Source organism: Rhea pennata, chromosome 3 (assembly GCF_028389875.1).
Source record: "Rhea pennata isolate bPtePen1 chromosome 3, bPtePen1.pri, whole genome shotgun sequence".
Taxonomy (NCBI): Eukaryota; Metazoa; Chordata; class Aves; order Rheiformes; family Rheidae; genus Rhea; species Rhea pennata.
In genome coordinates this window covers 125,480,467-125,495,698 of record NC_084665.1, presented here as the reverse complement: position 1 = coordinate 125,495,698, position 15,232 = coordinate 125,480,467, and the positions used below count along the sequence as shown (strand labels likewise).

The window sequence follows — 15,232 nt, the reverse complement described above, 5'->3', positions numbered from 1 at the left end:
CCTAATATCTGATTTCCAGCTCATGTTAATTGGTGTAATTTCCTTAAAGTCAATGACAATCTGTTTGTCCCAGCAAATGATCTGGCCAAGTACAGACAGAAATAACTGCCTATTGTTTTTAATTAGCATACTTCAATGTGAAAATGTTTTTCATGAGGGATTTAAATGCTTCCCTTCTGGTCCTCATTTATCAAAAGACCTGAACTCGTGATTAACTCTAAGCATGTGAGTATTTCCCTTGAGGTTATTGAGACTATGCACATGCTTATATATAGATCGTTTCTTAAGCACAGTGCTGGGCTGAAAACCTGAGGATGATCATACACTTGTAAACTGGAAAGTGGAAATGAACTTGATTATAAACAAAGCATCCCAATTTCCCTTGTTCAGGTCTTTAAAAGTCAGCAAACAGGGCTCCCAGGGAAAAGTTAGATTTCTTATTATAGGTAAAGTATTTTATTTACAGTAAGGTCATTTGTGTATTAAATTTGGCTTGAAAAGCTAACATTTGGGGAAGGCAAATTAGGATTAGGAGTTTTCATCCTTTTAGCTTATGCTTCTGTTAACTGTAAATTCTTCCTGCACCGTTGCCATTCTAGGTTTACAGGTTAGAAAATCGTTCCGGTCTTTTTGGGTTTTTTTTTGGTGCATTCTCATATGCTTAGAAATGTGCTTCTAGGTGAGTGACGGGTTGCTGGACCAGCTATTGTGATCAGCTGGGAAAATCCTGTGGCCTTTATCATATAAGAGATAAAGGCCACATCTCTTTATCATATAGGAGATGATAATTTAGGTGACCACGAAATGCAAACTGATTTTAAGATCTGTTAAAAGGCCAGATCCTCTGCTTGGCACTACAAATTTCAAGCCAATTGCATTTTTACGGGTTAAAAGTGACCCACAGAAATACTTTGAGACAGAGTTTGTTGGTCAGACGTTTCTCCTACAGTAATTGCACAGGAACTATGCAACTAGTTTTCTGCCATGAATAGAACAGAGTGCCCTAATGGTGACGTTTCAACTGTTTTTCAATCCTAGTGGATAGAAAAGTAAAGGAAAGAAGGAAGAAAGGAAAGCAGAGAGAGAGAGGGGAAGGAAGAAAGTGGACAGAGTGAAGGGGAGAGAGAGGGAGGAAGGATGGAGAGAGAGAGAGAAAAAAAAGAAAGAAGAAAGAAAAGTCACAGGAGAGAAATGCACTTCACATTCTTTAAAAGATACATACATCAAATTAATAGTCTATAAACTCCAGCAAAGAATGAACCACATTGTACAGATGTTCTGCATGTAATAGTTTGCTGCAGTTTTTCCTTTGACAAACGTCCTTATTGCACTCATCTCTTGAAGCATATGAAAGCAGCATTTAATCGAAATGCGTCCTGTCTAGCATAGTGAGGCTGCTTCATCTGACAGCAGCCAAACTGCCTCATGGAAAGTAGTTTAGCTCCAAATTAGCTCGCTTCTGTGTTAAATACCAGCTTGCCTGAGAGATCTTTGTGAAGATTCCCATATATATCTATAATATTCTGAGATCTGAAGCATATGTGCCCGAAAGCTGAGATAGTCTCTGTTGAGAAGTACAGTACAGTACTGCAGGCTTCATCATAGACTAGAAATGACAACTATAAATATTTGAACACAGCTGACAAGACCCTCCATAAAAGTGGTGTTACAGTGAGCGTCAGAGCCAAGTAAACTCTTGGTAGTCAATGCAAATATTGTTGTGGAGAGGGTCATATGTTCAGTACATGAATGGATGAGCCAGGATCAGAATGGGGTCATATGTTCAGCACATAAATGGATGAGCCAGGATCAGAATGGAGCAATTAGAGAAATCTAGACTCCCATGTCTTCAGCAAGTCTTTTCACAGTATAAATTACTGCCTATTTATACATCATATCATATAATGCATACCTGGAGACCCATGATGAATTTGGGAGTTTATTGTGCTAGATGCTGTACGCACATAGAGAAAGATAGAAGTAGTCAAAAATAACTGGGATATTAGTAAATTAAACAGTACCAAGTCAGGGACAAGGGAACTGTAACTTTGTTTTATCTCTATGATTAGACTATTAAAACGTAGTATGCTTTTGGCCCAGGACAGCTAGACTTTTCTCCAACAATTTCTGGGCATGGCTCTGAAGACAACACGGCAATGAGCAGTTCTCAATAGGCAGCCTGCATGCAGCACTGCTGTTAGGAGGCTACAAGAATTTATGAGCAGAACTTAGGGCCAGAGTATACAAGTCACCTCAGCGCCAAAGAAAAGATCCTGGCACTGATCAGTTCTTGTCCTATAAGTGTAGGCACACAACGTGGGAGAGAAACTGAGGCAGGAGTGATAGAAATTATGTGCCTTGGATTACTCCACATATAGAAATGTTTTCATGCTCTGTTAAATGTCTAACAGTCTAAAGAGAGCAGAAGATCCTGCATTTTACCTCCCTTTTTCATGAGGATACAGATCAAAGTGGAAGAGTGTAGTGCTAGGGTAACGACTGCAGGTTACCTCTGGAGGCTTCTCTCCCAGCTTGTAGGCAGCAGTGAAGCAAAAGCCTTGCATTTGCCCTGTGCTCCCAGGTCCAGCTCAGTGCTTTTCCCCTGCCCTTCTAGCATAAAGTTTGGATCAGCCCAAAGTGTTCGATGATCGCTGCTGAAGTATATGGCTAGTAGGAGAAGGGTTTTACTCTGAGGCCCAGAGAAGTGCAGGAATGTTGTACCTTTCCTTACAAATCTTTATACTGTAGCTGACATGTAAAAATCTTCCAAATATTCACATCTAATACCCCTGATCTTTCACAATTTTATGCAGATAGAATCACTAATAAAGGTACAACAAGGAAAATCCAGCTCATCCTGAGTTTGGTGCCATAGACACTTCTGAGAAGAGGATGATTGGCATAAGAAGATAAGCATTCATATAGAAGATCTTGCAATCTGACCTGCTACGAAAAGCCCTGTCCACACCTCCTAAACAGTCCCATGCATTTGTGGCTAAAGGTGTCTCACAAACACGTCTGTTATTTCTCTAGTTTGCTCAATATCCTGAGTATGAGAGTGGAAGAGTATCAATGTCCTCTTCACATTCAAACTTTATGCACCTTCACTTGTGTTGCTTAACTGCCAAGACACCTGCTTCTTAAAGAAAACAGTTATTCCTTGTTGTCTTTGAGCAAGCAAGAGAGTCTGTGTTTGTGATCACTGGATGGAGTCTAGCTTCCAAGGAAGTACTGACTTTTTACCACCACCTGAACCAACACTTGGAAAGTTTGTCAATCTTTAGGATTTTGCCTCTTTCATTGCAAGAGCCTGAATGAAGCACAGACCTGGTCAGGATTACTCAAAGACTAAGACTTGGCTGGTGGTCAAAGATGCACACAGTAAAACAGAGATCCAGTTGTAAAATCAATTACAGATTTTAGAAAGAGCCTGCTAAAATAAATAAATAAAAATAAAATTAGGGTAAATGATGGGTCAGAGTGTGTTTCCTAATAGCTCAGAAGAAGAGATAAAGTGATGGAGGATCCAGGTCTCAGATTTCATTTTAATGTTCTCTATGGAGAATTCCCAGTCATGTTTCTAGCTGAGATAACATCCCTTCTGTATGATCACAGGGTAATCACCACAGACATTTTTCATGACCAGATCCCTTTCATAGCTTCTAACAGGGATGGAGAACAGTTCAAAGTGATTTAGTAATAGGACAGGAGGTGATATGCCCAAAGGATGAGGTGAAACATTTGCAAATCGGAAAGGGGTTAAAGTAGTCATCATTTTTCCTTTAGCTGCTGTAGCTGGCTTTTAAAGACCATTCCTTCAATACAGAAAATATTAAGTATCTCACTAACATTCTCTGAAGCATTTTTTGTTTCCCTGGTGACATTCTTTGTCACACAAGACATGAGCTAAATCAGAAAATGAGTACTGGGAACTTTCTAAAGCATCTGCATAGTTCCTATTAACTCTGCCTGATCACCTTAATGTCTTTATTCATGTTACATCCCTGTGATACAGATAGGTACAATAAATCCCATTTCACAAAGAACTTGGAGAACCAATGTTAAGAAACTTAGATCTCCATTTCATCATGAATTTGATACGCAAGTACCTCTGAAGACCTGGCCCCAGTGAAATTTCTGGGATCAGACAGAAAGTTTGCAATTAGGATGGACATTGGATTCAGGCCTTCCCAAGTCCCATTAAAGTCACAAAGATTGTCCTAACCTGTTCATTTTTTTGTGAGTTTAGGAGTGTGATTAGGGTCATGCTTATCTGGAAGCTGTTAATTATTATTATTATTATTTTTGATTACTCTGTAGGGCTCACCAAAGTACAGGTCATAGATGGATGTGCAAGCTTTACCAATCTGGCTGTCTCCAGCGCAGGCACAAACTGGAACCTCGTATTCACTGTCACGTCACCTCCAGGTAGGCTCTTTTTTTCTGCACTTTATTTACTAGCCGAACACAAAACCCTACAGGAGACAGACATTTTGTGGTCTGATTTATATAGCGAGCTAAGCTTTGCTTGAATGAATGGAGCCACGCCAAACCTCTACATTGCCTGACTTTTGTTCCATATCCATGCTGGCATCATCTAGGCAATCAGTGAGCTGGGTGATTCTTGTGCCATTAATTCAAGATCCTAAAAATTAAGAGGGGTTGGAACAGAGATGTGTTGCCAAGGAAAGGTGCCTCTTTCTTCCTGCATTCCCTAGCTATGAGCCCCCCTCAGGAATTAGGTATTTAGGCCACATTAGCAACTGGAGCAATTTTTTCCCCCATAAATTAAATTCTACCATTCCCTGCATTTTTTGTTTTGGTTTGGTTTGTTATGTTTCTGTGTTCAGTAGGTGTCCCTCATTTGTGCTCCCATTGCTCTTCTGTACTGCCTTTCATCTACCATTCGTCTGCCCCTGGCTGTCTTTCCAGGTGTGACACGCTTTGGGTCATACGGACATTTGAGCTCTGTAGGACTATCCCTGCAGGTTTACAGATGTGCTGTTGGGACCTCCCTAACTGTGCACCTGTGCAAGAGTCAACCTGTTAATGATGAAGTGGCAGGTGTGCTTATTCCTCCTTAAAAGTACCAGCTGAGAGGAACGTTGGCACCTTGGAGACAAGGCAGCACTCAAACTCTGTCTTCTAAAATCTTAGAGATAAACACTCATCTAACTGTTTTGGGGCCTAAATTTATTTGCAAATCTGGCCCTAAATGTATATAAGGTTCAAAGCACTCTTTTTTGTGTGTGTGTGTGTCTTAGAATGAGTGCTGGGATGTATCAATGGAAGAGCAAGAACAAGCTCTCTGAGAGGCACCAGCAGGTAGTCCAAAGACAAATTAAGATATAGAAGATGTACCACCATATGTAAGGTCCTAATGCTGGTATTATTTATATAACCTGGAATCCATCAGCTGGAAAGAAGACTAGGAAGTATAGATACTGTCCTAATGAGTACTCCTTTGGAGTACTAGCATAATTTTGTCTACCTGTGTTCAGAGATCATCTCAAATTAGAGCAGGTACAGAGAAGAACCTGTAAACGGAGGAAGGAATGGTTCTTTTTAGAAGAAAACTCCAAGATAGTTTGGCTTATTTCAACTAGGGGAAAAAAAACAAACAAACAAACAAAAAAGAAAAACCACCAAGCCTGAGAGAGGACAAATACATCAGAGAGATAAATAGTTGAGAGCTGGAAGTGGTTAAACAGAAAAAAGATGATGAAAAATTTAAAATTACAGTGCAGAGAAAAAAATGGCCAGGAGTGATTTGGGGCTGAAAAATAACAGAAGACTACTAACATTTAGAGTCTTATGCTTCTGAACAGCCTATGTTAATAGTTTGGAATAGTGAAGGAAGATAATCAAACTACTTTTGGATGGAACTTGATAAGCCTGTGGAGGGTATTGTATAACATGGTACATATAATAGCATAGGATAGGATTTATGACCCAAGAAATCCCTTCCCATGCTGGGATTAAATGCAAATCAAGTTTTTTTTTCTTTTTTCTTTTTTTTTTTTTTTTGAATGAGAAATCTTTCTATCTTTCTTCTTCCAAGTCAAGAGTGGCTAATCAATACAATGTTTTCCATGGCTTTACAAAGGGAGAATTGTGGCACAGGGGATACTTGGAAGTAGACCTTTAAAGAGGTATATGTTGACCTTAACAGCCACATTGACGACACTTCAGTGAGTGCAGATGGAAAGTCAGCACCTTAAGGATCAGCCTCTTCAGTGGGAAGTACAGTATAATGAAATGGTTTTTGAAAGATATTTCAGGGGAGTCAAAATAGCTCCTTTCCTCTGATCAGCTACAGATCCCTTTCATTAAACACTTAACTAGTCAAACTGTTGCACAGAGATGTTTACACATAGCAATGCAGACAGCTGATCCATCTGTGTAGACATTGTCTTTGTAAATCAGAAAATTTATAGTTTTACTTCCCATCATAAAATTACATACCAGAAAAGGAATTTCTACTGCTTGTTTGTAATTGGGAGCCATATTGGAGACAGTATATTACACTGCCAGACTCTTACAGAAAATATTTACTTATCATTTAAGATAAACAAACAAAAATTAAACAATTAAATAATAGATGCTTGGGATGCATTTTCATGATTAACTTTCTGTGTGTACCTTCACATAGTTATTTATTCTCTTGCGATTTGGAGAAAGCTCAGAAGATGCTGCTGATGTTATGATGCAATGATCCCAAATTCTTCAGTGGTAGTTCCTGGGGAGACTGGGCTCTTCACCTCATTGCTGCACAGTCTTACTCCTTATTCTGGATTATTACTCACTTAACTGACAGATATCCCAGGAGGATTGATCCATCCACTTTCCATTTAAACCAACAGCAGTCTAATCACAAACTATTAGAATAGTGTAAAATGCAACCTTTAAGCACCTGTCTGTGCAGAGTCCTTGATACCCGTGAGATTACTTATCTCCTCTCAGATGAAGTTCATATGTGTGTAATCTGCAGGTAAATTTTTCCCAGCTGGAACATGCTTCCCACATTGTTCTGATGAAGCTCCGTGTTCAGGTGGACAATACTGACACAAATCTAATCAGTTTCAGATAAAACAACTCACAGCTACTTACCCCAGTCTCCATGTCTCTGTCTGACAGCGTTTCTGATTTTCGAGAATAAGTGAAAAGAAGGCTTTCAATTTTGTATTAAAAGTATAAATCAAACAGGTAAAAGGAATACATGTCCATCGAAGTGATAAGAATTGGGGGATTAGGGCTGAGAACGAGGCAGGCGATGTGCTAGGTGGCACGTTGGTGAGCTCTTCCACATCCTTGTTAGGCAGACTGTGCACGTGTTCCGCCCGGGCCTGGCTTGTTTGGCCTTAAACACGGATGCTTTGTGAATGTATTTTCTGGGTTTGGTAGTCACTTGGAGAAACTCATGGAAGAAATTTTGATTAAGGATTATCACATTCAAAGAGACCGCCTCTACTTCAGGAGGCACTGGAGGCTGGGAACTTAAACTGGGGAAGTCTGGTTGCATGCTTGCTGCCTTCTGATACTCCATCCTAAATAAATAGTGTTGGCTAGTGTTGGATAAGGAGACAGACTTTACTTTTGGACTGTTCCAGCATGCACTTTTAATAGCAATATCATTGTTAAAAGGCTACAACCTGCTGTTTTCACTATGAAACCAGTGTCCTCACTTTTGTAATAAACTCTTGCTGCTTTTAATCCTCAGGGGCCAAGTTTACTGTGCTGTCTCAGCCATTTACCACCTTTTCTGTCCCCCTGGGAGAGAAGTCCGGCATGATCCTTGTTGTTATGCTGAGTTCAGCAGCATCTGCACTCATCCTTGGTCTTTTTGCATTCTGCTGTCTCAAGAAAAGCAAAAGCAACCGTAAGTTGGAAATGCCCACAAAAATTTACACTTACAGAGTATAAATCTCTTTCATTTATCTGATCTGCAGCGTGGCCACAATAGAATTTATTAACAAAGGCAAAGCAGAGTTTTTAACACCATTCCTAAGTATTCCAAAAATAGCTTGATATTTTTTTCCTTTTTCCTAATTTCTGTTGGCTTTGGATAAGACTCATAATCAGTCTGTCTAGTTATATATCTCCTGGGCTACTGGTCTCATGACTCTTTCACTTATTTCCTCTGGTTGCCTCATCATTTTCTTCCATCTTAATTTATCTTCTGCAAATTGTTCAGGTAGATCGCAGCACTCAGAGAAAGCTCTGTGGAGTTGGATAATAAGCAACATGGTTTAGGGTTATATTGTTATGTGCCTATAACAGATGCCTGAGTCCTTGCTGCAAAAAGTTTGAGATGTGTTTGAAAAGTGCAGAAAATCTGATTTTTATTGTGCAGTTAGGGAACTGAGAAACAAAGGAAATGCTCACCGTGATTTCAAGTGCCAGGATTATCCTTTCAGCCACTGCATTTTCATGATAATAGATAACATAGCAATATATTGCTGTGGTGAAGCTGCTGTGAAGTTGAAGTGATGACCAGGAAGTAGACACAACAGCAATGTGAACGCAAGAGAGGCGGCTGTGTAACCATGCTGACATCCCATACTACATCATAGACATCATTTATATCAAAGCAGTGATTAGAGGGCTGCAGCTTCTGTGGAGTTCTTCCCTCAGACAAATCCACACTGCTTCTAACTTAACTCAAGGATTTTTTTTGTTTGTTTGTTTGTTCTTTGGTTTGTTTGTTCATTTTTCAACACTGACCTTAAAAACAAACACAGCTACCTAAAGGAAGTTTATACAACATGGAAGGTGTAAAGCTCTTTGTGTAAGAAAAAAACTGAAGGTCAAATGACATGGTGATAACTACTCTGTGGATTGATACCTAAATTACCACCCTAAACTTCTGGATAGGTCCGAAACCACCACCAACATGGTCTTCCAGATATGTTGAGGACTAGCCCGGTATGGGTACAGTTAACCCATACTGAAGGAGCCAGCGCACATCCCAGTTAATAAAGCATTTTAGATTGATCTCCCACTAGTTTCAAGGCCTACCTTCTCACAAGTTTCACTAGACCTGGTCTTCCGAAGAACTTTGCAAGTCCAGGCCAAAGAGCCCTACTAAACTGCAGCATGAATACTAGCTGCGATAAGGTTGATATATTGACCTTACATTAGTGAATATGATGAGAATACAAGGAAAGATTTTACTTTTGAGAGAATAGATGGGATCTCTAGTGGTAAAATATAAGATGATATAATGATATAATCGTAAAATAAGTCTTTCTCCTTTTGGACAGAAGTAACACGTGCTAAGTTACCTGGTAATTCACCAGCAATTTATTGTTGCTTAAAGCAGTAGTTGGTGCTGAGCCAAGGATGGATTGAGAGTGATACAACCATTTGCTTCATTGCAGAAACGAGAACCAAACAGGCTAATGCAAGGCAGCAGGCAGAAGCCGGTACCAACACGCACCAGACCCTGGCACGGCGTCGTTCAGCTCATATCCAGCCTTGCTGCAATCGAGGAGAGAATGAAAGTGGCATTTCTGCAACAAGAGGTGAGATTGCAGAATGAGAATGACTCAGATTTATAAATAGTCTGACATCAGAAGGGATGAGGATTAGGTCTGTTACAGACTACAGGTATGTATAGATCAGTGGCACAGTTAACAGGGCAACAGACCTTCTACCTCCTCCTGAATATTTGTCTGCTTAGTATTTTCTCTCCTTGTTGACATATTATGTGAAATCCTAGCTTGACTGAAGGCAGTAGCAAAAGCATCCTTAAGTTCATTGAGTCCATGATTTCACTTGGTGGTTTTGGAGCAGGACAGGGACTGGCATTCCTGTTCTACCCACAGCACGCCTGGAGCAACAGGACCTCCCTTAACCAGATCTCCATGTGCTACCGGAGTAATAGCAGAGATAGCTTTTGTGCAATATTCAAAAGGTCTGGATGAGTCTGCAGGCTGTGGATGACTGCACTGAAGTCCATGGCAGAGGTGGGGAAAGCAGGTAAAGCCACTCAGAGCTCGTTTCCACACTCTCATTGTTACCTCCACAACTTGCAGTTCCTTCTGCAAGACCTTCATGCCATGATTTATGTGCAGTGATTCAAAGACAGCACCCCAAAATGGCTCAGTTCTCCCCTATTTTGTGTCCCCTTTATCCCCTACTGTCACTTTCACAAACAACCCTCTTCCACACACCTCCTCGAGACTTGTCTTTTCATCATCTGCTCATCAAGCACAACTTCTTCTGAGGTCACTGAAAACCAGACAGCCTCTGGGGCATGCAGCTGGCAGCAGAAACCATTGGCTTCCCTCTCTGCATGTATGAAATATTCCTATAGTTTCTTTTCTTTTCCTTTTTTTTTTTTTTTTTTTTTTTTTTGGTCTCACCAGCCAGCAGCGCGCATCTAAGGGCATTCTGATAACCCTGCTGAACCATCCATTTACCCTGTATTGGGAATTACTTTTCCCTCCTGCTTTCCAAAGCATGTGGGTTACATAAGAGGCAGGAAGAAGATAGTTGGAGCTTTATCTTCTCTTCATTAGCATCTATCACAAAAGCAGAGAGAGAGAGAGAGAGAGAAGGAGAGAGGAAATTCTGCAGTTTATGTGTTTTGATATTTGCTGTACTCCTCCAAAATACAGCATTCAGCTGTGTGCCTTAGGATACATATCTGCTATAAATTCATTTTTTATCTAATTTGTCTGAGATCTAAGCTTCCTGTGGAGGTCTGAGATCAAAGAATCTGATTCTGTCTGATGTCGGCTCTGACACATAATGCGTGCTGACTTAGTTCTGTCTATAAACTCGCAGTGGGAGACTGCCATTCTCCCTCGGCACCTTTACATAGTGAACTTTCATTTTGGCTGGGGAGGCTGACAGGTAGAGCGCTGATTGGAGCCATCGTGTAAATAATTCATGGGAAAATTTTTGTCAGAAGAAGGAAATCCAGCCACTTAAAGTCTTTTAGGAATAGTTGCAAGACAAAAAGATTCCCCGATATGTTCAAATCTAAACAAGGATAACAATATTTTAAGTGAATTTAATACATATGACTTGGAAATGTCTAATGTTTGATTTCCCCCTATTTAAAGTGCTGTTGGTTTTGGAAGCAGAGATACAATCAAAGCTACAGTCTTTTTGTTTAGTTTTTGCTTTATAGTTGTTCGCCCCATAAGAAATCCCACCTTTCTAAAACAATTAAATGTTCAGAGTCTTTATTATTAATCGTCACAGTAAGTCTTGCAAGGCAAAGCTTTTCTGTTTGGTAAGTACTTATGCAGTGCAAAGTCCAATAGAGCCAGGAGCCCTGGTGGTTGTCCCAGGACAAATAACTAAGGAGGGAGAGGATGAAGAAAGCCACGTGCATATATTCAATATTTCAGGTGAGAAGAGATCAAGATATTATCTTACTTGACCCACTCTGTAACAAAAATCTCCTCACTTTCACATAATTCTCTTTCACTTGAATTAAATAACTTTTGATTGACTAAAGCATGGTTAACAGAAAGGTGGAGGTTGCTTATCTTCGCAATTTATTCTGGTGGTTTGTCACCTCCAGCATTGAAAGCACTGAAAAATATATCTTGTACCAGTTTACATTTCCTAGCTTCAGTTTCTAGCATTTGAGCTTAATCTACTGGATTAATTTGTTATATTGAAGATCCCTTTAATACCATACTGCTTCTCCCTGTGAAAATGCTTGTCCATTAGAGGCAAATTGTCACTTTTCTGGGAGTTTCTCACCATTCTGGGCAACTTGGAACCCTTCTAATGGCTCTTTTCTCTTCCCTCTGCATTACTCATATCTGGTTTGGAGGTCTGCTTTGTGCTGTTGCAAAAGTAAAGTCTCCTCCCCGACATCACTCACTACCTCTCTACCATCAAAAGATCTCATTAGTCCTTTTTGTTTTTGTATCTTGCTTAGAGCTCAACCTGAGCTGCTTGGCCACAGTCACCCAGAAATCACTATTAGTTGTTTTCCTGAAGAGAGTCCTCACTCTGCAGATATGGTCTGCATCCTTTCTTTCTAGGTTGCTCAGGACAACTTCTCCTTTTCCTTCTACTAATTTGCCATTCTTCCTGCTCCTTGCAAATTTAATCAGAATAATTTTTTAGATTTAATTCCAGATCACAGATAAAAACACAGAAAAGCATCGATTTTAGTGGTTGTGTCTGGTACTGCAACTCATCCCACCCGTCCAGAGTTCATTCCCATTGATAATTGCTACCTAGGCTGGCTGTTAGCTGATTCTTAATCCAGCTAATGTGGGTTTTATTGAGAAAACAATGTGTATTCAATTTAATTAAAAATAGAGAAAAACATGGTATTATAGACTACTACATCCTACAATTGTCTAGGCAATATTTCATCCTTGAAACTGCTCATATCCAAAAATAAACTTTTAGTCTCTTCCAGGAATAACACAAACTTGTTTGATAACACCTATTTTTGCAACAGAAGATGGCAACTTTGAAGGTGAAGCAGGCTTAAATACATAGCAAAAAATAACATGAAACTCTGTTATAAGGGATTATGACCTGATCATTTTGTTTATGTGTAAAAAGCAGGAAGTTGAAGCCAGTCATGTATGTAATTTGTATTTTAAAAAAGCCAGCTATCTAATGCTAAAACAATCATGAGGAGGGAAACTATTATGCACATAAACATGTGTGACTACTGAAAATTTATTGAGAACTTTCCAGTGTATTACCAAAAGGCACAATTCTGAAATTGAATGCTATAGGCATACTAGTCAGAAAAAAACCCAACAGTCCTTAACAGGAAAAGTGAGCCCAGACTTAAAGAAATATGGAAATTGTAGAGAGGAAATGAAAATAGGGGAAAAGATGCCAACAAATAAAGTTCAAAACGGAGGAATTATAGAAAAGAGGGAAGAGATTTTTTTTTAAAAAAAAGGAGAGTGTATATATATATATATTTTATATCGAATAAGTTTCATAAGGAGGGGTAAGATCACACAAAAAGGTGGTTAATGTTGACCGTGAGTATATGCTGTGTCAGCCTTTTCCACATAGTTCCCCCCAAGTAAGGTAGAAGAAGGAACCAGTCCTAGTGCATGTATGATCCATCCTTTGGAGAGGAAAGTGAGGCATAATTTACTCAACAGAAATAGCAAGCAGAGCTGTTCCCTCTACCTCACCAAAGCCACATTCTCTGTCTTCCAGACCAGTATCACCAATAGTTTATTCTTAAATCAAATAATTGTGAAAATACTCTTCCAAATGACCATACAGACTTCAGGCTCAGTCAAGCAAAGTTGCCACTGGTGTCAGGGGGAGCTTTGCCTGCAGATAGCTGTAGCGTGATGCTTTGCCATCAGGAATCTGCAAAACTATCCGACCTCTTGCTGCCTCTGCTACTGTCCTCACCGTAAAGACTGAGCAGATAGGATTCTTCATCGTGCCTTCGTCAGGACTGACCCTGTCTCATCTCTTCACAGCGGTGTGAACTCTGGCATGGTCTGGATAGTAGAAATGTTCTTCTGTCATTTATCTGAGCAGAGGGCTCTAAAAACCATTGGGCAAAAGGTCTCAGGCTGCTAAGGGTTAAACTTGGAAGACAAAGCTGAGTAATATGTAGTGGTAGCAACACATTTTCTGTGGATCACTTGTGGTAAGGGTAATATATGTACATTAATACAGTAATATAATACAATAATATATGCTTATGAATGGTCTGCAAAAGCCAGTGTCATCCAATAACAAATGTGGTATATAGTCTGGGACTAGTTCTGGATTTGGAGCAAGTATCCAAGGTTTGGTTTTTTTGAATAATTTCATTTCTTTTCTGGAATTGGGGTGGGAGGAGATGACTGCAAGAATTTCACAAATGTTTTCAGCATCCAAATGAAGCAGACTGCCAATCTTGCACTGAAGTGATAGCACACACTGTCAACTCAAGAAGCCATCTGTCGTAACACTACAAGTGATTCTGCCTCGGTGCTTGATAACCCTTTGGATTATTACGATGTAAACATTTTGCATTTCCACATGAAAAATGTATAAGATGTATTTCACTTTTTCTGCATTTTTTCAACATCATTTCATAAACAACAGTACAGGTTGCTGCCTCCGCGTTGAGTAGGTTTCAAACACTGGAAAATTGTGTGTTATATTATAGCTCGATTCATAGATGGTTGATGTATTTATAGATGTGTAGTGAGTATTGAAGACGACTATAAGCCTCAGCAGTAAACAGCTTATAAAACAGCTGTATTCTATACACTTTATTATTAAGAATTTATTGAACCATTTGATAACCATTGGATAATGCTTTAGGAGCTATTTTTGTATCAGTATGAAAAAGGCAGCTGTTTCCATTTCGGTTTTTGGTTGTTGTATGTTTATTTGTGGAAGCAGTTTATTGTTATTGGATTTTAGCAGCTTCTTTTTGCCAAATTGAAATTGGGGGCCAGTTAAAGTGATCCTTCTAACAACCATTTTTCCAATAACAACTACTTTTTCATTAAAGTTTCTAACAGCCAGTAAAGGCATTAAAGGGAAGGAAAGATGAAGGCAGAGTCTTACAGTTATTGTAAAGCACAGACGAGTTTTTCTTTTACAGATATGGAAGAACACAGAACAGTGGGAGATGCTAGAGGACAATTAAAGGACCTGAACCAACAGCCCCTTGAAGCCAAAACACTGGATGGAAAGACAAACACTGTCCAACATAAGACAGGTCATAGAGACATCTTTTCTACAGCTAGGAAAAATGACAGTTGCCCACAGCCATGTGGAGGAGCCTCTCCTGGCGACTCTCTGGACCTGCAGCAGCTGGCTGTTCCAAGGCTCTCCAGCTGGAAGGATGTCTCCCAGCCTTTGGCTGGTCACAACGAGGAAAAGAAGAAGGCTGAAAGGGTACCAGAACTTCAGAATGATGCCAGAGAGGAGATTGCCACAGAATCAGCAGATGTATAGGAGAAATGACATGAGGTGATGGGACACAAAGGAAGCAAGCTTCTCCTGCATTGCAGTCAATGCCAACCTGAGTCTTTCTTTTCTCAATGGCCAGATTAAAAAAAAAAAAAATATACGTTAACACTGGAAATCAGCCTGTCATGCTGCTTACATTAAAATAAAACTTTGTCTAGACTTGTTACCCATCTCTGAAGCCAGCAGGAAGGCTCTGACCATGTCCATACTATTAAACTCCTCGAGGCATATCCAGATTGCTTGTTGAGAATTACCTTGGCTTCTGATTCTTCTAAAACTCTCTCCAAGAATTGTC

The 15,232-nt window shown here is 39.7% G+C and overlaps 1 protein-coding gene across 1 annotated transcript in view; it reads left to right on the top strand.

The window, feature by feature from the left end:
* The window catches only part of PKHD1 (PKHD1 ciliary IPT domain containing fibrocystin/polyductin), a 264,433-nt gene extending 249,511 nt beyond the window's left edge, over window positions 1-14,922 (top strand). The window contains exons 62-65 of the mRNA XM_062573127.1: window positions 4,321-4,428; window positions 7,721-7,879; window positions 9,381-9,524; window positions 14,567-14,922. Of these exons, the coding sequence (XP_062429111.1) occupies window positions 4,321-4,428; window positions 7,721-7,879; window positions 9,381-9,524; window positions 14,567-14,922 (767 nt within the window). The remainder of the gene's footprint in view (window positions 1-4,320; window positions 4,429-7,720; window positions 7,880-9,380; window positions 9,525-14,566) is intronic.
* Window positions 14,923-15,232: the final 310 nt, after the last annotated feature.